The following is a 21,869-nucleotide window of genomic DNA, read 5'->3' as shown; positions in this document are numbered from 1 at the left end:
AATGTACAAAGAGGCCTCTTGGGGAACCCCAGGCCTGCTATGCAGTCTTGCCGCCAGAAGAGCTCTTTGCCCTCAACTCCGAAGCCTGAAGACTGAGGTCAGAGGATTCTAGGCCGCTCTGCGGGCCGGCCCGGGGGGGCGGGGTCCCGTGACGGGCGGGCGGGGCGGAGAGAGGGAAGGGCCGGACCAAGTACCAACCCCCGTGCGGCCGCGCACCAGGAAGCCCCGGGGGGAGAGGAGCGGAGTGGAGACCGGCCAGGTGAGGCTGTCGTTAGGGCTGGCGTCCGGGTGTGAAGCTGAGGCCGCCTGAGGCGTGACCTTGGGGGGGAATCCCGCGGAAGCGGTAGCGCCGGAGCCTGGAAGGAAAGGAACGGCCGAGCTAGGGATGGGAACCAGGTGGGGCCGAAGGACCCGGGGGCGGGGGAGTAGGCGGGGCTCTGGCGCAGGCTCCGCAGGAGCAGGGAGGGCGGGGACGCATGCGTAGTGGGGATCTCCTCCCGCGGGCGGCAGGGGGCGGAACTCGGAAGCCCAAGTGGGAAGAGGTAAATGCAGGCTGTTTCAGGGTAGCTGCGGGACCCGATCCTTCAGGATCTTGGCACAGAGCGAGCCAGGGCCGGAAGGCCAGGCACTCCCGGCCCGAGAGGGTTAAAGCCCTCTCCCATTTCCGGGCTCTGCCCCTTCAGGATGGTGGTGCCTTCGCGGAAGCTTCAAGATCTAATCGAGGAGATCCGTGGGGCCAAGACCCAAGCCCAGGAGCGGGAGGTGATTCAAAAGGAGTGCGCCCACATCCGCGCCTCCTTCCGCGATGGGGACCCTCTGCACAGGCACCGCCAGCTGGCCAAACTGCTCTACGTCCACATGCTGGGCTACCCCGCCCACTTTGGACAGGTACTGGGCAGGGACGCCTCCCTTCTGAGTTTGAGGAGGAAGGCTAATGGGGCAGGATCTTGAGCACCCTCACCTACTTGCGCCCGGATTTTTTTTATCTTACAAGGTTTCTGAGCCCTCCTTCACAGCCTACACCGCCGACCTCCTTCTCCAATACAACCCCTATTGGTCAGAAGCTGACTGAACCCTCCATTTTCTGGCCAGCCCCATTCAAGCCGCCTCTTTTTCTTTCCCATCTTCCTTGACTCCTGGTTCCTTGAAACTGACTACCCACTAGCTTTGAATGTACGAAGCCTTTCCTGTATTGAAGGGAGGATGATGGGAAACGGTGCTACTACAAATTAATCCGGTGGTAAAGATAGAAAAGGGATGTTAGTGCCTCCAGTTTCACCCCTGCCCTTCCTGGTCTGCCCCGTTCCCTGTAGATGGAGTGCCTGAAACTGATCGCCTCCCCCAGATTCACAGACAAGAGGGTGGGCTACCTGGGGGCCATGCTTCTACTGGATGAGAGGCAGGATGCCCATCTGCTCATTACCAACAGCATCAAGAAGTGAGAGGGTTCTGGGAAGCACTTGGAATCAGGGAGGTGGGAGAGTCGGGAGCTGGGAAATCCCAGGGGCTGCCTGATACAGGTACTGGGAAGGATGGATTTCTCAGAGCCTGCCTGACCACCCTCCCAACTCTGCAGTGACCTCAACCAGGGGATTCAGGTGGTGCAAGGCCTGGCCCTGTGTACTCTGAGCACTGTGGGCTCTGCGGAGATGTGCCGGGACCTGGCCACTGAAGTGGAAAAACTGCTCCTGCAGCCTGGCTCCTATGTGCGCAAGAAGGTGAGATGGCAGGACTCTAGGCACTTTTCCCACTGCAAACTGTCCTGTTTGCCATGTGTTAAAGGTGGGAGGTCCGGGCAGCCCCGGTGGCGCAGCGGTTTAGCGCCGCCTGCAGCCCAGGGCTTGATCCTGGAGACCCCGGATCGAGTCCCACGTTGGGCTCTCTGCATGGAGCCTGCTTCTCCCTCTGCCTGTGCCTCTGCCTCTCTCTCTCTCTGTGTCTCTATGAATATATAAAATCTTTAAAAAATAAATAAATGTGGGAGGTCCATCCTTGCAGACCCCTGCCCCTTTCTGAGCCCCCTCCCCTGGTCTCTACAGGCTGTTCTGACTGCCGTGCACATGATCCGGAAGGTCCCCGAGCTCTCCAACATCTTCCTCCCACCCTGTGCCCAACTGCTTCACGAACGCCACCATGGTAAGGCCACAGGGCTGCCTGTCCGCTGCCTGTCCCCTGCCTCACCTGGCTATGGACAGAAGTGAAAAATGGGAAGGGCACAGCAGCCCATAAGAGGAGGGTAGCATGTCCAGAACACACACACGCAGTAGATTCTCCTGTGCCCCTATCCCATCATTCACTTCCCCACCCCCGGCCCCACACCAGGCATCCTGCTGGGCACCATCACGCTGATCACGGAGCTCTGTGAACGAAGCCCTGCAGCCCTCAAGCACTTTCAAAAGGTGGACTGGTGAAAGGGGCTGGCCCTGGGCCAGGAAAAGAGGGGACTGGGGTTGGAATGGGGCTGAAGGTTGAGAGGATGAGGAAGTATGCCCGGTAAGGCTGTGCCCCTCTCCCCCAGGTGGTCCCCCAGCTGGTGCAGATTCTCCGGACTCTGGTGACAACAGGATATTCCACAGAGCACAGCATATCTGGAGTCAGCGACCCCTTCCTGCAGGTGGGCTAACCCTTTACTGCTGTATCCCTGGAGCAAAGAGCTTAGCAGTAAGTCCGTGGCTAGTGACCACCTCCCAGAGAACACTTGGGATCAGTGAGTGTCTTAGGCAGAAGGGTGGCAGGCACAGGATCACGCAGATCGTCTCAAGACTGATGCGGGAAGGTGTGATGCCTAAAGGTCAGAAATCCAGTTTGGTAACAACAACAATAAAGCCTGTCTCTAAATCCCCTGGCCTCACATGCCTTGGCTCTCCTAGGACCCAAGGGACCTGTGCAGGAGAGGGAGAGGGGCAGAGAAGCTCGAGGAAACCAGCCAGACCCCTCATAATATTTTCTTCAACCCTGGATTTTTCTCTTCAACCCTACTCCTTACAATCTTTGAACCCCTCTACCTGTCAATCTTTAACCCATCTCAGGTCCAGATACTTCGTCTGCTTCGGATTCTGGGCCGGAACCATGAAGAAAGCAGTGATACCATGAATGACTTGCTGGCTCAGGTGGGGCGCTGGAGAGTGGCACTGGTTAGGTGTGTTGCTCTGAGATCCTACCAGCCCTGGGTACCCCTCTCATGACCACCCACCCCATGGTGGCCATATAATCACCTCCCTGCTACCCTCTAGACTGTGATCACCAAGTGTGGCAGCCCCTGGCACATCATGGGGGCTTGGAGAACTTTGTCAGATGATGAAGGGGTGACGAGGTGGATACCTTCCAGAGACCTGAGGCAAGGACAGAGCCCCTTCTAGTTGCATTTTCTCTCCCATCCACTCAGGTGGCCACTAACACAGACACCAGCCGAAATGCGGGCAATGCAGTCCTATTTGAGACGGTGCTGACCATCATGGACATCCGTTCTGCCACCGGCTTGCGGGTATCATCCCATATGTCTCTCCCAACCCCAGCCAGGCAGACAGGTTCTATTCACTGGTCTTTCCTCCCCACCCATCATCCTGTGCCCTGCCGTCAGCACTCCTTAAAGAACAGGTTGCTCCTTCCCTGACTTTCCTCAACCTTTGCCTTCCATAGGTTCTGGCTGTCAACATCCTTGGCCGCTTTCTGCTCAACAGTGACAAGAACATTAGGTAATAGTCCAGGGGTCTGGCTGGGCTGTGCCACTGAGCCCCTGGCCCTTGAGCCTCCTTCTTCCAGAGTCTCCTGATTTACCTGCCTGTTATCCCAGTACTCGGAGCAGGATGGGGCAGGGAGGGGGCAGAAGACCATGGTGTGATCTAGGTCCTCTCCCACTCTGGCCAGGTATGTTGCCCTGACGTCATTGCTGCGTATGGTGCAGTCTGATCACAGCGCGGTGCAGCGGCACCGGCCCACTGTGGTGGAATGTCTACGGGAAGTCGATGCCTCCCTTAGCCGGTGAGCAGGACAGAGGGCCGCGTATCTGGTAGTTAAGACCTAGGCCAGCTCAGAGCAGCTGAAGGAGAGGGATTAAGGGGACAGGAAGGGCCTGAGGCATATCTCAGGGTGACCTGGCAACCCGGGATAGACAGACCTCTTTCTCCTGCCAGGAGGGCCCTGGAGCTGAGTCTGGCTCTGGTGAATAGCTCCAATGTGCGAGCCATGACACAAGAGCTACAGAGCTTTCTGGAATCCTGCTCCCCTGATCTACGGGCCGATTGCGCCTCAGGCATCCTGCTGGCAGCAGAGAGGTGAGGTGACAGGTGCCCAGGAGGCAAAGACAATAGAGTCTGGGGAGGGTCAGCACCAGGGCTGAAGAGGCATATGTCCCCTAGGTTTGCCCCAACCAAGCGGTGGCACATAGACACCATCCTGCGTGTGCTGACAACGGTGAGGCAGGGACTGATCTAAGAGAACTGGGAGGGAGTGGACAGGGTTTACCACCCTGACATGGCCACATTCACCCCTTCCAGGCAGGCACCCATGTACGGGATGATGCGGTGGCCAACCTGACACAGCTGATTGGGGGTGCCCAGGAGCTACATGCCTACTCTGTGCGCCGCCTCTACAGTGCCCTGGCAGAGGACATCTCCCAAGTACTGTTCCCACCACCAGAACCAGGGCCACCTGCCCTTCCTGGGCCACCTACTCCCTATACCCGATGCCCAGCTGTTTTTCTCTGGGGATCACAGCTACCTACTTACTAGAGACACTCAAGGATAGAGCCCTGTTATTTATCTATCTATCTATCTAGCCCTGTTTTTATTTAGAACACCTGGACTTCTGTCCTGGCTCTAGTACCTACTGGCTGTGTAACCACAGATGACTAATTGAAGTCTCTGCACTGAGTGTACTCAACTCTCAACCCTGCCTACCTCTCAGAGCTGTCTTTTGAGGTCAAATGAGATAGTGCTCTTTCTGCATGTATCAGGTTTTATTACCTTGGGTGCTGAGTAGATTAAGAAGAGCCAGCCACTATCTATCTACAGTCCATTTTCTGTATTAAGTCTGGTGGGCAGAAACCACATACCCCCTCCCTCCCCTCTTCCTCAAGAGAGACCCTCTAGCTTCGTTCTCCTTTAGCCCCTTTTGGTGAGCCTATGTAGTTCTGATACTTGGCCACCAGAGGGCAGAAGACATCCAAGAGCCAGGAAAGGGGAGGGGGGAGGACACAAACTCTTTATAAACTTCCTATGCAAGACCCTTCCCTTTCCCCAGCTCTCCAAACCCCACAATCTCTGCACTGCATAAAAGGAGGTTCCCGGGCTCGGAAGTGGGGAGGGGACCCAGGACCTCGCCTAGCATCTTTTCTTACCACGCACAGCAACCACTGGTGCAAGTGGCAGCCTGGTGCATTGGAGAATACGGGGACCTCCTGCTGGAGGGGAGCTGTGAGGAGACTGAGCCCCTTCAGGTGAGGCCTACATTGGATGCACACTGTGGAGGGACTTGGCAGGAAAGGCAGGATGCCCCAGGGTTATTGCCTGTGTCCCTCACCGAAGGTGGAGGAAGAGGATGTGCTGGACCTGTTGGAAAAGGTGCTACAGTCCCATATGTCCCTGCCAGCCACCCGAGGATATGCCCTGACTGCCCTCATGAAGCTCAGCACCCGGCTCCGTGGGGACAACAAGTAAGAAATGGTCCTAGCCCCTCCACAGACCATCGTCTTGGTGCTTCTAGTGACAGATGCCCCTCCCTGTCTATGCACACACCCCCAATTCCCCCAACCCTTAGGTTCTTCCTTCCGAGCCTTTTGAGTATTGCAGGTAGCCCCCCACTCTGCGGGGCTTTTCCCTTCCGTGCCACATCCTGGGATGGAAGGGCAGGGCAGGCTGCCATTCCCACTCACACATCACCCTGTGGCTCAGCCGCATCCGCCAGGTGGTGTCCATCTATGGGAGTTGCCTGGACATGGAGCTGCAGCAGCGGGCCGTGGAGTATAACACGCTCTTCCGGAAGTACGACCACATGAGGTGTGACCATTACTGTGCTGCAACATAGGACCCAAACCGCTGCCCTCTTGCCAGATGACCTCTCCCCAGTGCCCCTTTGTGGGAAGGGTCTCATCCTCACCCATGTCCTTCCTCCTCTACAGTCAGGGCCTCCCACCCATAGTTCATTGAAGCCAAGTGGCTTCCAACCCTCCTTGCTCATCTGAAAACCAGCAACAACAGTGTGCCATCTTAGGAAATCAGAAATGCACTCCAACCCACCATGTGCCCGGGTGGGCACGGTCTTACCCTTCCTCCCATATGCTGCTTATGAAAAGCCCAGGGTCTGCCCAGACGGACACACCTGTATTCCATCCTCTCAGGGCTGCCATCCTAGAAAAGATGCCTCTTGTGGAGCGAGGTGGCACTCAGGATGAGGAGATAAAGGAAAGCAAAGAAGCTCAACTTTCAGAAGCCAGTCTTGTTCCCACAGAGCCACAGGTGAGAAGGTCAGAAGCCCCAGGGGGAAGAGGACTTGTTCGGCTTTCACACCTAGCCCTGCTCCTTCTGCCCTTTCCCCCAGGCCTCTGAGCTCTTGGATCTGCTAGATCTCCTGGATGGCACCTCTGGGGCTGCCCAGCCCCCACCTCCTCTGGAACCCTCCCCAGGAGATGTTCTGGTACACCTCCTCGACCTGCCCTGTGACCTGCCCTCTGCATCTCCACCCCCAGGTAAGCCTCAGCAAAGGGCAGATGAAGACACCTTAAGAAAAGGAGGGGTGGAAATGTGCTGTTCCTCCTTCTTTACCAAGGACCGAGGTCCCCATGCCCTCTTCTGTGCTGTGAACCCCCCATCACAACTCCATCTTGATAGGTAAGAGGGTTCATTAACTTGTGCCAGTTCCCTCCTGGATAGCCCTCAGTGCCTTCCCTTTGTTCTAAACTTCTTACCCTGTCCTGTGGGGCCCAGGTGCCGAATCCCAACCCATCTTTTATGCTTTCCTGCTCCACTGGCCCTTCTCAGCTCCTCGGGCCCTCTCACCAAAGCCCTTTGCAATTTGTGCTCCTTCTACACAGAATGTTTTTGCCTAGCACATTAAATGACTGGCTCATTCTCATTCTCCAGGCCTCAGCTAAAATGTCAATTGCCTGCTCCTGCCACTCTTGTTTAAGTTATTACTCCCAGTTATTCTGACATGGTATATTTTCTTCATGGCACCAATTAATCTGTGATTCTTGTGGTTTTCTTGTTCATTGTTTTACTGTTTTTCTCTGCCCACTAGACTCTCAGCTCCAAACAGGGACTTCATCTTCTTGTCCACTTTGTCACTAGCATCTAAAGGACTGCCCTGCACCCAGTGGATGCTCACTTAATTTCTATTGAATGAATGAATAAGCTTGTTAGTTTTGCCCATACGCTGACCTGCTTCTCTCTCCCATACTCCAGCTTCCATCCCAAATCTCAGAGTGTTTGAACGTGAAGGACTACAGCTGAATCTGTCTTTTGTTCGACCCCCTGGAACTCCTGCTTTGCTCTTAATCACCATCACTGCTATCAACACCTCAGAGGCTGATGTCATCCATTTCATCTGCCAAGCTGCTGTGCCCAAGGTTTGTAGAAGACCAGGATTCAAAGTGGCCTGGGCACTCCAGGAGAAAAGGCCAAGCAGAGGAAGTGGGTGGGGGGGAAAATGAGACAAGCACTTGGGGAGTTATGGGAAGAAGGTTTGAAACTGTTGGGTGTGGAGGGGTTGCCTGAGCCCAGCTAGCTGCCTTACTGTGTTCTGCCCAACCTCCTGTGTTCAGAGTTTCCAGCTGCAGCTACAGGCTCCTAGTGGGGACACAGTTCCAGCTCACAGTGGCCTTCCAGTGACCCAGCTGCTCAGAATCCTCAATCCTAACAAGGTGAGCTTAGGAGCGCCCACCCACACCCCACCGCCTGGTGATAAGGGCCAGGGATAGGAGAAATCACAGGTGCTAACCCTGGTCTCCCCTCATATTCCTAGGCTCCCTTGAGGCTAAAGTTGCGCCTTACCTACAACCACTTTGGCCAGTCGGTGCAGGAGATCTTTGAGGTGAACAACTTGCCCATGGAAACATGGCAATAACTCAGCCTCCACTCAGTCTGAAATCCTCCTGTGTCCCAAACTCTCCAAGGTCCCAGCCACTCGGAGCCTGTACCTGAAGGCTGCCAGCAGATGGCGCTCTGGTCCTGCACTTGCCTCTGCAAAATCCATGGGGGGTGGCCCCCCCGGACCTCTCACGAATAATGAAAGCCCAATAAAGCCTGAGGGGGAAAGCCATATTTGGGTATATTTGAGATAGAAAATGTTTATGAATCATAGCAAGGGAAGAGTCTCTTTATCTTGGAAGTCTGTGTTTTCCCTTGATCCTATTTCAACAAAGGAGGGTCATTTCTACCCTCTCCAGGTTGGGGAGCAAATTTGCCTCTAAACCTCTAAAGGAGGCACTCTACCATTTGGACCAGAGTAGGGCACAATAGCAAAGTAAAACCAGAACTTACAGATTTCTAACAGGGATTCCCACCCACTTCCCCAACCTGCTGCTACTCCCCACACCCCAAGGCAGGGAAATCCCTGCTGCCTCCCCTCATCTCTAACTCAGCTGTAAGGCGGTTTAGGAGCTGCTGGCAGAATCAATGGCATCGACCAAGGGAGGTGGGGTGGCAAGGGATTTTCCTGTGCTTAACTACTGATCACGGCTAAGTGGAAATCCTATAAACACGAGCGGAAATCAATGGAGGCTGCTTAGCGGCCAGGGGAGAGGGGCGGCCCACAGATTGTGTCTGACGGATGAGGGAGAGGAGGCAGCCAGGGAGGGCTCAAGGAAGGATAACTGAGAGTAAAGTGAAAACAGGCAGAGCTGAAGAGAGAGGAGCCACTGGGGAAGAAGGCCAGGGAAGGAGGCACAGTGAGCCCAGAAAAGAACCCTATTAAACCCAGAGTTCTCTTCCCTGCTGAGGAAGTGACACCCTAGCCCAGGCTGCTGTCAGGAGCTTTAGTCCCCTGTGGCTTCTTGCTGGGGCTGAGTACTTCTAGCAGGTGCTGATAGTCCTGAGGCCGGAAGCGCTGTAGGTACACAATCAGCTTGGCAGGTGCTTTCTCCTGTACTGGCACACCTGCAGGCAAAAGGAGAATGAGGAGAGAACCAGATAGAGCCTTAAATGCTTTGACTCTGCTCCCTGCCCACATAGCCAGACCCCAAAGTTGTTTCCAAGGCAGCACTGAGATTCTGAATGCCATCCAACCAGTTTCTGTAACCCATCAGTGCACACCCTGATTGGCCTGTGCAAGTGGGGCCTACAAGGGCCACTTCAGGCAGGGGCTGGGCTGGGAAGCCAAGCATTAGCCTCTGCTCCAGCAAGGAGAAATGGTGAAGAGTTCAGGTGCCATGAAGACAGGCCAAAGCTCTTAAGGTTGGTAATGAAGCACATGCAGAGATGCATACAGAAACAAGGCTATAGAAAGAAGAAGCAGCTATAGCCATGGCGTGGGAATCACACAGAATTCTAGCCTCTATGTGTACCACCTGAGCCATGATCAGTCAGTGTCTTATCATTAGAGCCTGGAAGCACACTGGGCATATAGCAGAAAACTCAGCTCAGTGTATGTCTGCTGAGAAAGTGAGAGCAACATTCCAGGACTTTAAGGCCTCATGGGATGTGCAACCCCATCCTTCTGTGGATGAACTGTCTACAGAAAAATCTGCCATGACTTGTGCTATGGTCTGTCACATAAATGCAGTGTTCTTGCCTTTTATTTAAAGCCAACAGGACACATTAAATGAGGATCTAGGTAGTTGTAAAAATGAGAGGACAGGGTGTGGGGGATGGAGAGTCAAGCAGAGAATGGACACAAACTTGGGAGTGGCTGGAGATGTGAGAACTAAATGAGGCAAGGACTAGGGGAAATGAGGGACAAGAAAGGATCTGATACAGGTTAGGCAGCTTCTGTAAAAGCAAACTAGGACCTCCAAAACATTGCCCAGACAATCCCCATTACAGAAATAACCCCAAGGCCCTCCCCTCTAACTGGTGTTCAGGGGGTACATCCAGAAGAGGGATACGGAAGGAAAGAAGGCACAGAAGCGTTTGTCTCCCTCACCAAGCATGCTGCTGAGGCTGTGGATCTTCTCTAGGGCAGCTGGGATCTCAGCCTCCTCGTGCACCAGGGCCTCTATCTCACCTACTGTGTAGCCAAAGTCGGCTGTATCCAGGTCCACTCTGAGTGGAGGCTCCTCTTCCTCAGCTCCAGATAGCACCAGCTTCCAAGCACCACGCTTAGTCACAAAACTAGCTACTTCCTGCAGCTTCAGTGGGCCCAGGACGGCAGCCACACCTCCAGCCCCCAGGACCTCAGTGCCTAGTACCTCACAGAGCTGGGCCACAATGTCAGACTCAACTATGAGTTCCACATACTCAGTGTGGGGTCCCGAGACACCTGGCCTGCCAGGACATTTGAGCTCCCATCCACTACCCTCGCGCTGTCGCAGCCAGTAGTCAGCCCGCATGAGGCTCAGTTCAGGGGTGTCATAGTAGCTGTCGCGGAAGGTGACGCGGTGCTCCAGGGTGGCCCCCAACTCCTGCAGCCGATCCTCTGTGTCAGGCCCAGGAACGAATTTTCGCTCCACTTCAATCAAGGCCTGGGCCATGCTACCTGCAATCAGTAAATCAACAAACATTTGCTGAGCTCCGACGGGTGCTCAGCCTTGCAGGGTGACAGTGCAGCAAACCGCCCCCCCCCCAAAGAATTTATGAGGCACACATTGTCACAGAGCTCTGTGTTGGGGCTACAGCTCTCTCTACCTGCCTCAGTGATGGATGGCCCCGTTTGTCTCTGATGCCTTAACGTTCTGCAAGTCACAGATCTCCAGGTAATCCCTTACAACTTTGATGTCCTCAATCCAAAAGTCTCCCCAGAAAACCAGTGGGTGTCCTCCTTTCAAAATACTCGCCCTCTGTACCTTGCTACCCCCGTGGCCTGTGGCTCACTTCCGGCAGCGACACCGCCCTTCGCCACAGCACCGGGCCAGGCCCGCGGAGCCTCGGGTCTCACCTCAAAGCCCGAGGGTCTCCTTTTCGCGAGACGTGGAGATGGGCGAGGGGAGCCTACGCCACGCCCACGAGGAATGCCGGGAGCAGTCCCTGGCCTCTGACCTCGGCCCGGCTCTCTGCGCACCACGCCGCTCCCCGGCACGAGCGGCCATATTAGGCCTGATGTGGCGGTGTTAAGCACAAGCGCGAGAGGCCTGCTAAATGATAGTGGGTCTGCGACCTCCGCGGTGGGCCAGGAGCGCAGACGTACCCCTGCGCTCTGCTCCTCATGTCCGACCCCTCCCGGTTCCCGGGGGTGGGCTGGGGTTTCAGACCTCAGGCTGAGCCCGGCACCCGGGGCCCGGGTGCATGATGGGAGATGTAGTTCCGAAGGGAGATTTTGCTTTCTCGACCCACCCGTCGCTATGGTGACAAGGAAAGCTGCTGTTAGTGCCCGAGGGATTCCACCTAAAGTTGAGCAGGGGCAGTGCAGATGGAAGAAGCTGAGCCCTAGTCCCGTCTCCAGCCCCCTCACTCCCTACGCAAATGGGCCTGAAATCCAAACCACTCATTTAGATGCTGTCCAAGAGATCTTTTATTGACTGGTATTATGGCGGCCTGAAAATACAGGCTAGTGGCAATGGGCTGAAAAAGGGGATAATTAAGACCAGTTTAACTATTCTGGGGTTTTATTTTCTTAATTTTTAAAAAAGATTTGTTTATTTATTCATTACGGGGATGGGGGGAGAAACACAGGCAGACAGAGAAGCAGGCGCCATCCCGGATCCCAGGATCATACCTGGGTGGAAGGCAGATGCCCAACCACTGAGCCACCAGGCGTCCCACCATTCTGGAGTTTTAGAGGGAATAATACATCCTGGCCTGAGTGTTTAGGGTAAGGGTGGAAAACTTTCTATCAGATGAGGAATGGTATTTTGGATAGGAGCACTTGGCCAGTGTGTAAGGAGGAGCTGAAGCTAGAAAACAGTTGAAGAGCCAGCTGGAAAGGGCTTATTGTGCCAAACTGAGGAATCTGTCACTGATTTGCCAGTGGCCCCTGACCAGGCTTTGTCTGGAGTAGGAGAAACACTCATGTTTGCTTAAAATACAGCAAGATGTGAGAGTGGCCCTTTGACTGCTTTGGGAGACAAAACAGAGGAGCTCCTTCTCCTTACTCACTCTGGAGGACTGTGGTTACCTGGAGACTGTGTGTCTGCCCCTGTGGGTGAGGTAGGTTGCTGAGGAACAGTGGCTCTTTTCAACTCCTATGATGGGTGAGAAGTGCCAGGTTCTCAACATCTGTCATTTTCTCAGTATGTTTCTGGAAACATGATCTGTGGGAAGAACTGTGAAGGACACTGATTTACAGATGTGGCATCTTTAACTTGGGATATCTTGGATGCATCCCTCCTCCACCCCATAACAGGCACCAGTAATCAGGGAGGGGCGGCCCTCCAGCCCCTAGCTCCAGTCACTGGCTTACTTTTCATCCATCTTTCAATTTTCAATTTTCTTCACTGGAGAAAAAGACCTCTTCCTCTCAATTATAAGGTCCTCTTCCCTGAGTTATAAGGTCCCATGCAGTGGGGCAGAGGCAGCAGCTTAACTGAAAGGAAGAGCAGACCCAGGAACCAGACAGACCTGGGGTTAACTTCCAGCTTTGATTTCTAGGTGTTTGGTCTTAGGCAGGCAACTCCACTTCCCTAAACCTCTCATATCTCCTGGTAAAATGTGGACTGCCACAGTTACAGGTGAGGATTCAAGGATAAATGGTCACATCATAAAAATTCAATTTGGTAGTTTCTTTCTTCTTTCTCTTTCCTGTGAACTCCAAGGTTTGTTTTTGTTTGTTTTCTTTTCCCTTCTCTACTTTCTTTCATTCCTTTTCTTTTTGTTTTTTAAGAGAAGTAGGCTGTAGCAACTCTTGTGAGTTCTGGAGTCAGAGCAGCAAGGTTTGAGACCTGGCCTAGTCATTTATTAGCCATGTGACCTTGGGCCATTTAACTTGTTTGTGGCCTGGTTTCCTCAATTGTAAAATGGGACTAGTTGTGAGGATTAAGTAAGTTAATGTACATAAAAGTGCTTGGAACTGTTCTGTGGACTCAATAAATCTTTACACTTATTATTAGAATGTAAGAGAGCTTATAACCTAAAGATGAGGACCAGGAGCCCAAATCTCCCTTTCCTAGCCCAACTCTGAGTGGAGGAGACAGAAGCTCCCAGAGACTTAAAAATAACTGCTGTCAAGAGGTTCTAGTACCCAATTGGAAAGGACGGGGACTGATAAGGCAAGGAGGAGGGAGTGTGAGGGGGAAAGATAGATAGGCCTGGGGCAGCTCTAGGAAGCTGGTAGAAGCCCAGGCTTATTCTAGAGCCGACTTAAAACAACAAGACACATACATGTACGGTTTCCGTAGGCAGGAGGGAGAGGAAGAGAACACAGGAAAGAGTTTAAGGGCGCTTGCCACCTTTGCAAGCACTGGCTTGGACCCGGCACCGCAACTGAGCGAGGCGGCCCTGCCCGCTGGGCCGCCAGCCCTGGGGCCTTGGGTCCGGCGCGCGCGCACGCGGCGCTTGCTGGCAGGCGGGTGGGAGCAGGGACCGACCGACTACAACTCCCGGCACTCACCGCGGCGGGCGGGACGCTGCACCTGCTCAGTGGGGCCGCCCCGGGCGCCTGGGTATTGATTATTCCATTGTGTGGGACGCCTCGGCTCCAGCCAGTGAATGAGGCGGAGGAGTGAGGGCGAGGAGGAGGAGGAGGAGGAGGAGGAGGGCGAAGAGGAGGAGGAGGAGGAGGGCGAGGAGGAGGAGGCAGGGAGCGAGCGAGTGCCCAGGGTGAATCAATGGAAACCCCCTCACGAAGCCGGGAAAACACTTCAGCCGCAGCCAAATAGCATTGATTATTTTCCTTCACTTCCCTCACCGCCGTGAATTTATTTATTTATTTTTTCCATCTCCGTCCCTGACGCCCCGGAGTGAGCGCTGGAGGGAGGGAGGAGGAGGGGAAAAAAAAAGGAATCAACACATCGGAGAAGTCCCTTCCAAGAGCCGCCCCCTCCCCTCCCCGCCTCGCGCTGCTCGGCGGCCGCGGTTCGACTCCCGTCCCTGCTTCCAGCTGAGGTGTAAGTGCATCGATTTCCGATGCTGCTGGGTTGGTTTTTTTTTTCTCCTCTCCCTCTCTCTCTTCTTCCTTTCCTTGCTCTTTGGAAGCTGGAGACGGAGGAGAGAGGAGGCGCTCGGAGACTGCCGCTGGAGGGCACGGAGAGGGACGGGAAGGGGTTGGGGGAGGGGACACGGACGGACGGACGGACGGACAGACCAAGAGCTTGAGGAGAAGGAGGGGCAGGGGTAGGGGGGAGGGGGCGTGCGAGTGGGGATGGTTGGGGGAGAGGGAGATGCAGGGGTGGAGGGAGAGACGGCGAAGGGAAAGGCATCGAGGCTGGACCTAGAGCCAGCCGGACGGACGGAGGGTAACGAGAGCCTAGACTGACCGCGCCGAGCCGTGCGGGGAGCGGGGGTCCCGGAGGGAAGGGGAGGCCGGGTGAGTGCGGGCTCGGAGCTGTCAGCCCGGAGGGGCCTGGGTCTCGGCTGCCCCCCGCCGGCTGCGGGATCGGAAACCGCGGTAGGCGGGCGGGCTGATGTACGGGCTAGCATGCTGCGGTCCCGGGTGGGTGGGAGGAGACGTGGATACTCAATCTTCGATCTTCGTTTTTGCCTGAAGTTGAGCTTTTTTTTTTTTTTTTTTTTTTTTTTTTTTTTGGAAAGGTGCGAGTAGGTAAGGGGAGGCCACTGCTCCACTCAAGGTGAAGTGTGTCTCTCCTGGCCCCTCAACTCTCCATCTGCTCTGCTCTTGTCTGGCACCCTCTCAGAGTGGCCCTGTCATTTTTGAGCACTGGACCATGAGTGGCCTCGAGGTGCCTGTAGCCTCACTGATCTCTGTCCATGTGTCCCAGCCTCTTGATTTTGCCATTCTTCCCCTCCTTCATTCTCTCCATCCATCCATCTCTAGGTCTGTGTGTCACTGTCTCTGCATGTGACTCTTTCTATCCGAGTGATCCTCTCCCTGTGTGTCCCTGTCACTATGTGTCACGCCTTGGCTGCCTGACTGGTCTGCCCGTCTAGGACTCCGTGCCCTCTCCTTCAGAGTCCTTATGATATCTCTGGCCTTTTCAGGCTACTTTTTTCATGCTTATCAGTCATGATTGTAGTAGTCACCAGTCAGGGGCCTGGAAAGAGTCTGAGGGATGGGACAAATGTGTCTCCCCGAAGGACTCAGGTACCCTTTCAGCACAGCTACGACAGCATCCTCTTCTATCTCCACCTGGGAAGATTTGGAACTTCTAGCATTGTTGACTATCTCCTTTGCCATGTGCCTGTCTCCCCAATCAGGACCTCTGGTCTCCTGTGTATCATCTGCCTTTCCAGGAGCTTTCCACCACCAACGCCTTCCTTGCTGACTTGATTTCCTCCTTTCCCTCATTTTGCCATTGTATATTTTTTCATTTCCCCATGTTGTTTCACCCCGTTTTTGCATTTGTCTCCCGTGATCTCCCTTGCCTATTCTTTACCGTTGTTCCCATAACCTGCCCTTTGCCTACCTTTTCTCCTTGGTCACCCTAATTTCCTTTTATCCCTTTATCCTCTCACCCAGCATTTTAACCTCTGCAGCAGAAGGTACCAGAGAGCAAGGGCGCTGGGAGAGGTGGGGAGTATGGTTTGTGCAGGCACATAAATAGGCCAAGAAATCAATTTAATGGGCTTCCAGGGGCATATAACCCCTTCATCAGTCAGGGCCATTATGTCCATTAACTGTCAACTTTGATTTTGTAAGGGGACATTCTCTAGGACTCTGAGCTCCACCCTGCTTGGTTGCCTCTCATTCTTCAGTTCATTCTAGATATCAGTGGCTTTTTCTTCACTTTCTAGATCATCTTCCTGGGCCCCTGTTATTATCATATTTGAATTCAGCATGATCCTTTAGGAGGCTGTTTTCATCATATGACAGAAGCTATCTTATGCAAGAGGCCAGGGTTATTCAGCCTAAAAAATGGGAAAGGTGGATTAAAGAGTCTGGAGAGTTTACCTTGTTTTAAGCCCATCATTGTCTTCCCACCCTCTGAGCTTGGAAGCGCAGGAGATGGAGGTAGATATGGGCATAAGATGGAAGATTTCCGAGGTTAACAGTGTTCAGAAAGGATTTGAGGAATGTGCAAAAGGAAGGGAAGAAAATCCATGTGGAATGGGGGCAGGGAAGGAACCGAGGGGTGATTAATGAAAATTGGGAGAATGAAATAAAACACGAGTTATGGACAGAAATGATAGAGTATTCATTCCTAAAGAGGAGGTCAACAGAAAAGGCAATATGCAGTGAATACAATGGTAAAGTGGGGGAAGGGAGGAATTGAAGAATAAGATGAGGTGGGAAAAGAGTATGGTACAAAGAAGGTAAATGGAAGGCAAATGGAGGAGTGCTGAAGCAGATCAGAGCCGCACAGAGCTTGGGAGGGGGAAGAAAGGAGAGGATGAGGTATCAAAGGAAACAAATGCCTCTGGTGCTGAGAGGGACACAGCGTGAGGGACACAGCGTGACCGGTGCAAAGAGAGCGCCGCAGGAGGGGCAATTCAGAAAAAGGCAGAGCAGGAATACCACTGGGTGAAGGCCCGCAAGAGAGGGATGCCAAAGGAGAGGCAGAGCGCACAGAGATACTAGTGAAGAGAGAGGGAAAGAACCTCACACACATTCCTTCCGTTGGCCGCATCCCTCACTCAACCCCACCAAAGGCCTTTGCTTTTCATTCCCAAGCCAGGGGGACACAAGCAAAGAGATGAAAAAGTAGAATTCCCATTTACTTTAGCTGACAGGAACTTGAATTTTTTTGGCCCCCTGAGAACCAAAGACCTCAAGCCTCTGATGTCATAAATTGCAGGGGTTGCTATGGCAACTTGACAGGGTTCCTCCATCTATGATGTCAGAGCAGCTGGTATTACCTTGAGACCCATAGAGGAACATCTTGCTGCTTTGCTGGGAGCTGTACCTGTACAAGGCCAGGGCCTGGGTCTGATCTGTAGGATTCCTGGGTCGGTAGCTTGCTCTTCTCTCCCTAGAGCTGTTGTTAGCTCAGAGCGAGATCTTGTATATGAGTGCCTGACATTCACTAGAGCCTGCGGGAGTCAGAGGAAGAGACCTTGGGAGATAGGGCATTGAGGACCGGGTGGTAAGACCAAAAGGCAGGCAAAGAAGGAAGAAAACTGGAAATGGCAGTTAGGAACTGTGAAAGGAAAAGGGCTTTGTGAGCAGGGAGGAGCGTCGTTGAAAATGTAAGATGAACCTAGCTCTGGGTTTAGGAATGGAGACCAAAGCTGGAAGTGGGCATGAGAGGAGATCCAGGGGTGAGCGAGAGTAACCTGATGCAGGAATAGAGAAAAGAGCAGGGTTCTGAAATGCCAGAGGGCACAGTGGAATTTGGCTGCCGAGGGTGATGAGATTGCAGGACTGAGTCATGGGAGGAAGCTGTTAGGTGAGAGAACCAGGGTTAGTCATGATGGCCCTAGGAGCAGGCACCCCGTCCAGCACCCCGCCCAGCGTCTGCCATATAGAAGATGCTTAATAAATATCTGTTGATTGAATGTTGAATTAATAGGGAGAAGCTAGGGAAAAGAGTTGCCCACCTTCCTCTCACCCCAAGCCTCAGACCCCTAAGTCTGCATAAATGGTCAGGCTGAGAAGGCAGCAACTGAAGGAAAGGGCTGGAAGGGAGCTCACTGAGCCACAGTGAGCACTGAGGTGGTGGAGGGAGGACAGACCAGTTAGGGGCACACTTGGTTTCAGTCAAGGAAGGGCTGCCACACTTGGAGGGCTAACTTTAGGGGCTGATCTGAGGAGTCTTTGGAGAGAGAATGGGAAGAAAACATGAATGAACAGTCTTAGGAGCCCAAGAGAAAGAAAGATGCGGAGGAGGGTAGAGAAAGGAGGTGGTTTCCAGAAAAGGTTGGGAGTTGTTTCCAAAGACGGAGTTGGCAGATTTGATTTAGCAGTAGCATCTCCACCCTACCCCCTTCCCAATCATGAAACCACAACTGAATCAGCCATACTCCTGCCCTGCCCCCCAAGTCACAAATAAAGAATTCATAAATCAATACCAGGCCCATCCTATACACCCTGTAATCCAGGCAATAACAAGGAACAAGGAAGTCAGTATCAGCCAAGTGGGCCAGCAGGGCAGGATGTAAGGAACCCTATGAGGGATGGCCCTGATGCCTGACTGCCCATTGCTGAAGGAGTCCAGAGGTATCTAGAAAGGGATGAGGTAGGGAGGTAGGGCAAGATATGCAGAGCTCCCTACAACCCTGAGTGAAGTCTGCAGAGAGAGAGGTCTTAGGGAAAAATGCACTATTCAGGGATTGTAACCTGTCCTGTTTCTATGGTGAAGAGTCAGAAAGCCCCTAGATGGGTTGAGGACTCTAGGAGAGAAGACCTGGGAGGGAGCAAGCAAGCTGGGAGCCCCAAGGGAAAGTCTGGCTGTTATAAGAAAGGCCAGGGCAACTAGAGAAGGGGCTGGGAGGGAGGGGGGTACCCTGAAGGGAGGGCAGTGGCAGCTGGATGCACGGTTAGCCACCACCATGGACTTGGGCAGCTCATATTTTGCAGCAGGCGACAGGCTGTCGACACGGCGGTCCTTTACCTCACCGTTAGAAACTCATTTCATTGATTTTTCCATCTTTCTTCTCTGGCTTCTCAGTCATCCCACCACTCACTTTCCCAGAGCCCCTTGCCTCTCTGGGGAAAGCCCCAGGGGACTGCCTGCCCACCCCTCCTCCACCCCAGGCTCTTGGGGGAGGGTGTGTGTGAAAGATTTAGAGGGCCTTCCAGCACCTGAGGTAATGGCATTGGCTCCCAGTAGCCACCCCCTCCCCACCATGTAGGAGCTAGTCCAGAGACCAGAGCCTCTGGATGGTTGTTCAGGGTGCCCAGTTTAAGGGGTGACTGGGCTAAGATCCACGTGTTCTGTCACAAAGCTACACCACTAAAGTGCAGGCTGCATATACCTGGAGGGAGACATCTTTTTCTAATTCCTCTCAAGACAGCTGGGTATCCCTCAAAAATTTTCTTTCAAAGTTAAGTGAGAGAACAGGAGTTGCATCTGGGTTTGGGCAGGAATAGGGATTACACTAAAGCTAGGGTTCGAGCCTCCGAATCGCAGCAGGGCCATCCACCAGAATGATGCTGGCACAGGGGCCTGTGCAATTAGGAGGACCTAGTAGCAAGAGCTGTCTTCTGAGAGGTAAATGTATGCGGTGGCTCGTCCGTGTAGCACATTGACGTGCAGCCAGCGGGGGCAGGATGGGTGTGGGCCAGAAATTTTTACTTCATATGTGGACATTTCCCTAGTGCCTCCTCCAGTCACAGCCAGCTACCCTGGGCCTCTCCCTGTGGGGCTGGAATCGGAGGAAAGGTTAAGAGTCAATTGCCAGTCATTTGGCTTCTCAGTGAAGGAAGGCAGAGGGTGGGACAGGAGGGTTAGACTGGGTTTCCCTGAGGAACTGAGGGGATACGTGCCATTTCCATCCTCAAATCTTTCAGTCCTGGCTTTGTCGGTGACCAGCCCCCCTCCTCGATCTCAAGCCCGAGGCCCTTTGGCTCTGTCCTCCTTTTTCTCTGGTCTTGGAGATTGTTTGTCTGGGCCCCCATGTGTCTCAGGTCTGGGATGTCTGAGTCTAGATTCTGCTGCTTCCTCTGACTCATGGGCCTGTCGCCCCCATGGCAGCTGTCTTTCTTTCTGTTCAGCCCTTTCTTTCCAAGTTATGGGCCACTGGCCTATGTGGGTCTGAATGCCTTCTCTCATCTCCAGCTGCTTCTGGCTACCCGATTTCCAAAACCCAGAAGATAAGTCCTGGTGCTTCGGGGAAAGGAGTGCACTTGAGGCTAGGAGGAGAGAAGACCGGGGGAGGCCAAGGAAGGAAGGGGTACCGGCAGGGTGGGTGGGAGAAGCGACCGGCGGAGTAGGACTGAGAGAGGGAGTCCGAGGTAGAAACCATGTGACTTGGAGCCGGAGTGAAGGCCACAATTTAAATGAAAAAGGAAGGAGGGCGGTAGGCTGTGCGGCCGCGGAGAGAAATGGAGGAGCGGAACCGGAGCCCGACCCCCTGCCGGGAAACGGAGGCTGCGGGGAGGGGGGAGGGGGAGGGAGGGAGGGTGGCTGGGGACAGGCTTCGAGCGGAAAAGGCAGCTCCGGCTCAGCCTCCGCGGCAGTCCTGAGTTCAAGCCGTGCTGGCTTTGACCCTTGTGGGAGGAACCGAAGTGGCAAATTAACGACGATAATGAAGTCACTGCTCCTTGTTTGTCTTTGCTGGTTTCCCCTTGAGATTTGTCCTTTGGCCAGACGGGGCAACGTGGGGGAGGGGAGGGCCAGCGGCGGGGAAGGGCACGGAGGAAGTGAAGATGCGGAGGCCGAGGGACCGGGTCGCGCCAGGAGCAGGGGGGAGGCGAGGGGAGCGGGGAGACGGAAGGGGAAGAACAATGGGGAACAGGGCAGGGAAGCCTGGAAGGAAGAGCAGAAGACCGGGCGGGAGAAGGAGAGGTGGCACGGAAATGGCGAGCAGGAGGGAGAGAACGTGGCGGGGCTGCTGGAGCTGCAGCTGGCGGGGCCAGTGGACGGGGCCTCATCTCCATCTCTAATGGCTGTGAAATGAGGTTAGCTCCATTAGAGGCGGCGAGAGTGTAACGGGATCACACTCATTAGGACTGGGCCATCCCAGTAATTACCACCACCCCAAACACGCCCGCGCCAGCCGGGCCGCCGAGCACAAACAGGCACGCGGCAACACACCCGCACCGGACACTCGGGGCCCCCGAGGGCAGACCCGGGGCCTCTTAGAGACCCAGCCGGAGGCTTGAGAGCCAGCACCTTCACTAACCCCGAAGAGGTGCTGGGACAGGCAGCACTAAAACCAGGCCCTCTCTCTCTCTCTCTCTCTCTCTCTCTCACACACACACACACACACAGTCAGATACACCCCCAACTCAGGAAATAAGGCACGTGAATGAATAATTATCGTTTCCACTTATTGATCACAAAAAGTGCTGGTCTGGATAATGATCATCTCAATGAACACAACTCCATGAGGAACTATTCCTCATTCTGCATATGAAGAAACAGTTTTTAAGCAACTCACCCAGAGTCATTTACATAATACAGACTAGAACGAACTAAAAAAAAATTTTTTTAAGATTTTATTTATTCATGAGAGATACACAGAAAGGCAGAGACATAGGTAGAAGGAGAAGCAGGTTGATGTGGAACCTGATCCCAGGACCCCAGGATCACTACCTGAGCCAAAGGCAGAGGCTCAACCACTGAGCCACCCAGGTGTCCTGAGAACTAAAATTTGATGCCAAGTCTGTCTGACTCTAAAGGCCGCATTTTTTTTTAAGGTTTTATTTATTCATAAGGTACATAGAGAGAGGCAGAGACACAGGCAGAGGGAGAAGCAGGCTCCATGCAAGGAGCCTGATGCTGGACTCGATCCCAGGACTCCAGGATCAAGACCTGGGCTGGAGGCAGGGGCTAAACAGCTGAGCCACCCAGGGATCCCCTAAAGGCCACATTCTTAAATAATACCATACTGCTTGTCTTGAAGTTCATATGTTATTATGAATGCATATGTATAGACTTCCAGCTTTAAAAGACATTATCACAAATGAATACAGATATCCCCAACTCAACTTTTTCATATGTCTAACCCCCCCAACACAAACACAAAAGCAGTGGCCAGGACCCCTCATTGACTGCAGTGAGAACAGCGCCCCCTGGAGTTGTACAAAGCAGTGGTCTTGTTCTGGCTCATCTTCTACTAAAAAAA

The 21,869-nt window shown here is 53.7% G+C and overlaps 3 protein-coding genes and 1 long non-coding RNA gene across 18 annotated transcripts in view; 2 read left to right on the top strand and 2 right to left on the bottom strand.

Moving 5' to 3' along the window:
- Positions 1 to 258: 258 nt before the first annotated feature.
- AP1G2 (adaptor related protein complex 1 subunit gamma 2) lies at positions 259 to 8,258 on the top strand. Of its 7 annotated transcripts, none has more exons than XR_005363054.1 (22): positions 259 to 396; positions 684 to 888; positions 1,314 to 1,438; positions 1,577 to 1,718; positions 2,040 to 2,136; positions 2,323 to 2,399; positions 2,519 to 2,614; positions 3,030 to 3,110; positions 3,386 to 3,484; positions 3,640 to 3,695; positions 3,868 to 3,981; positions 4,134 to 4,274; positions 4,359 to 4,413; positions 4,497 to 4,619; positions 5,348 to 5,437; positions 5,526 to 5,653; positions 5,892 to 5,996; positions 6,338 to 6,455; positions 6,538 to 6,827; positions 7,401 to 7,564; positions 7,760 to 7,858; positions 7,960 to 8,256. XR_005363054.1 is itself a non-coding variant. In XM_038544234.1 (22 exons), the coding sequence occupies exons 1-22, from the start codon at positions 386 to 388 to the stop codon at positions 8,059 to 8,061; spliced, it is 2,376 nt and encodes a 791-aa protein (XP_038400162.1). In that variant the 5' UTR covers positions 259 to 385; the 3' UTR covers positions 8,062 to 8,258. The 7 variants fall into 7 exon arrangements, 6 of the variants coding, with proteins under 6 accessions (XP_038400162.1, XP_038400164.1, XP_038400165.1 ...); XM_038544234.1 differs by having other exon boundaries at positions 6,538 to 6,685; positions 7,960 to 8,258; XM_038544236.1 differs by having other exon boundaries at positions 5,892 to 5,981; positions 6,538 to 6,685.
- On the bottom strand, positions 6,418 to 11,414 carry THTPA (thiamine triphosphatase). Of its 5 annotated transcripts, none has more exons than XM_038544246.1 (3): positions 11,278 to 11,414; positions 10,078 to 10,629; positions 6,418 to 9,092 (listed from the first exon to the last, which is right to left on the bottom strand). In XM_038544246.1, exons 2-3 carry the CDS (start codon positions 10,622 to 10,624, stop codon positions 8,947 to 8,949), a joined length of 693 nt encoding a protein of 230 aa, XP_038400174.1. In that variant the 5' UTR covers positions 10,625 to 10,629; positions 11,278 to 11,414; the 3' UTR covers positions 6,418 to 8,946. The 5 variants fall into 5 exon arrangements, with proteins under 5 accessions (XP_038400174.1, XP_038400171.1, XP_038400176.1 ...); XM_038544243.1 differs by having other exon boundaries at positions 10,937 to 11,385; XM_038544248.1 differs by having other exon boundaries at positions 10,159 to 10,629; positions 11,029 to 11,385.
- ZFHX2 (zinc finger homeobox 2) overlaps positions 10,471 to 21,869 on the top strand; it is a 32,424-nt gene continuing 21,025 nt past the window's right edge. For 2 of the 5 annotated variants that reach the window (XM_038544233.1, XM_038544228.1), the window contains exon 1: positions 11,425 to 12,236. The gene's annotated coding sequence lies outside the window, so the exon portion shown is untranslated. Of the gene's footprint in view, positions 10,847 to 11,424; positions 12,237 to 13,801; positions 14,132 to 16,999; positions 17,088 to 21,869 lie in introns of those variants that run through there. The other 3 variants (XM_038544230.1, XM_038544229.1, XM_038544232.1) reach the window with 3 other exon arrangements.
- Positions 11,816 to 13,543, bottom strand: LOC111096966. The gene is made up of 3 exons (XR_005363057.1): positions 13,407 to 13,543; positions 12,490 to 12,612; positions 11,816 to 12,352 (listed from the first exon to the last, which is right to left on the bottom strand). It is a non-coding gene; the product is annotated as an uncharacterized LOC111096966 (long non-coding RNA).

Source organism: Canis lupus, chromosome 8 (genome assembly GCF_011100685.1).
Source record: "Canis lupus familiaris isolate Mischka breed German Shepherd chromosome 8, alternate assembly UU_Cfam_GSD_1.0, whole genome shotgun sequence".
NCBI lineage: Eukaryota > Metazoa > Chordata > Mammalia > Carnivora > Canidae > Canis > Canis lupus.
The sequence above is the reverse complement of the archived record's forward strand: the minus strand, read 5'-3'. Positions and strand labels throughout refer to the sequence as shown.

Bases quoted from the DNA above. Each gene is read 5' to 3' on its own strand.
- AP1G2 (XM_038544234.1), top strand. The intron at 3,111-3,385 runs GTGGGGCGCTGG...CCATCCACTCAG, and splicing joins TGAATGACTTGCTGGCTCAG to GTGGCCACTAACACAGACAC. The intron at 3,485-3,639 runs GTATCATCCCAT...TGCCTTCCATAG, and splicing joins GTTCTGCCACCGGCTTGCGG to GTTCTGGCTGTCAACATCCT.
- THTPA (XM_038544246.1), bottom strand. From the start codon at position 10,624: ATGGCCCAGGCCTTGATTGAAGTGGAGCGAAAATTCGTTCCTGGGCCT. The intron at 9,093-10,077 runs GTGAGGGAGACA...TTTTGCCTGCAG, and splicing joins CAGCCTCAGCAGCATGCTTG to GTGTGCCAGTACAGGAGAAA.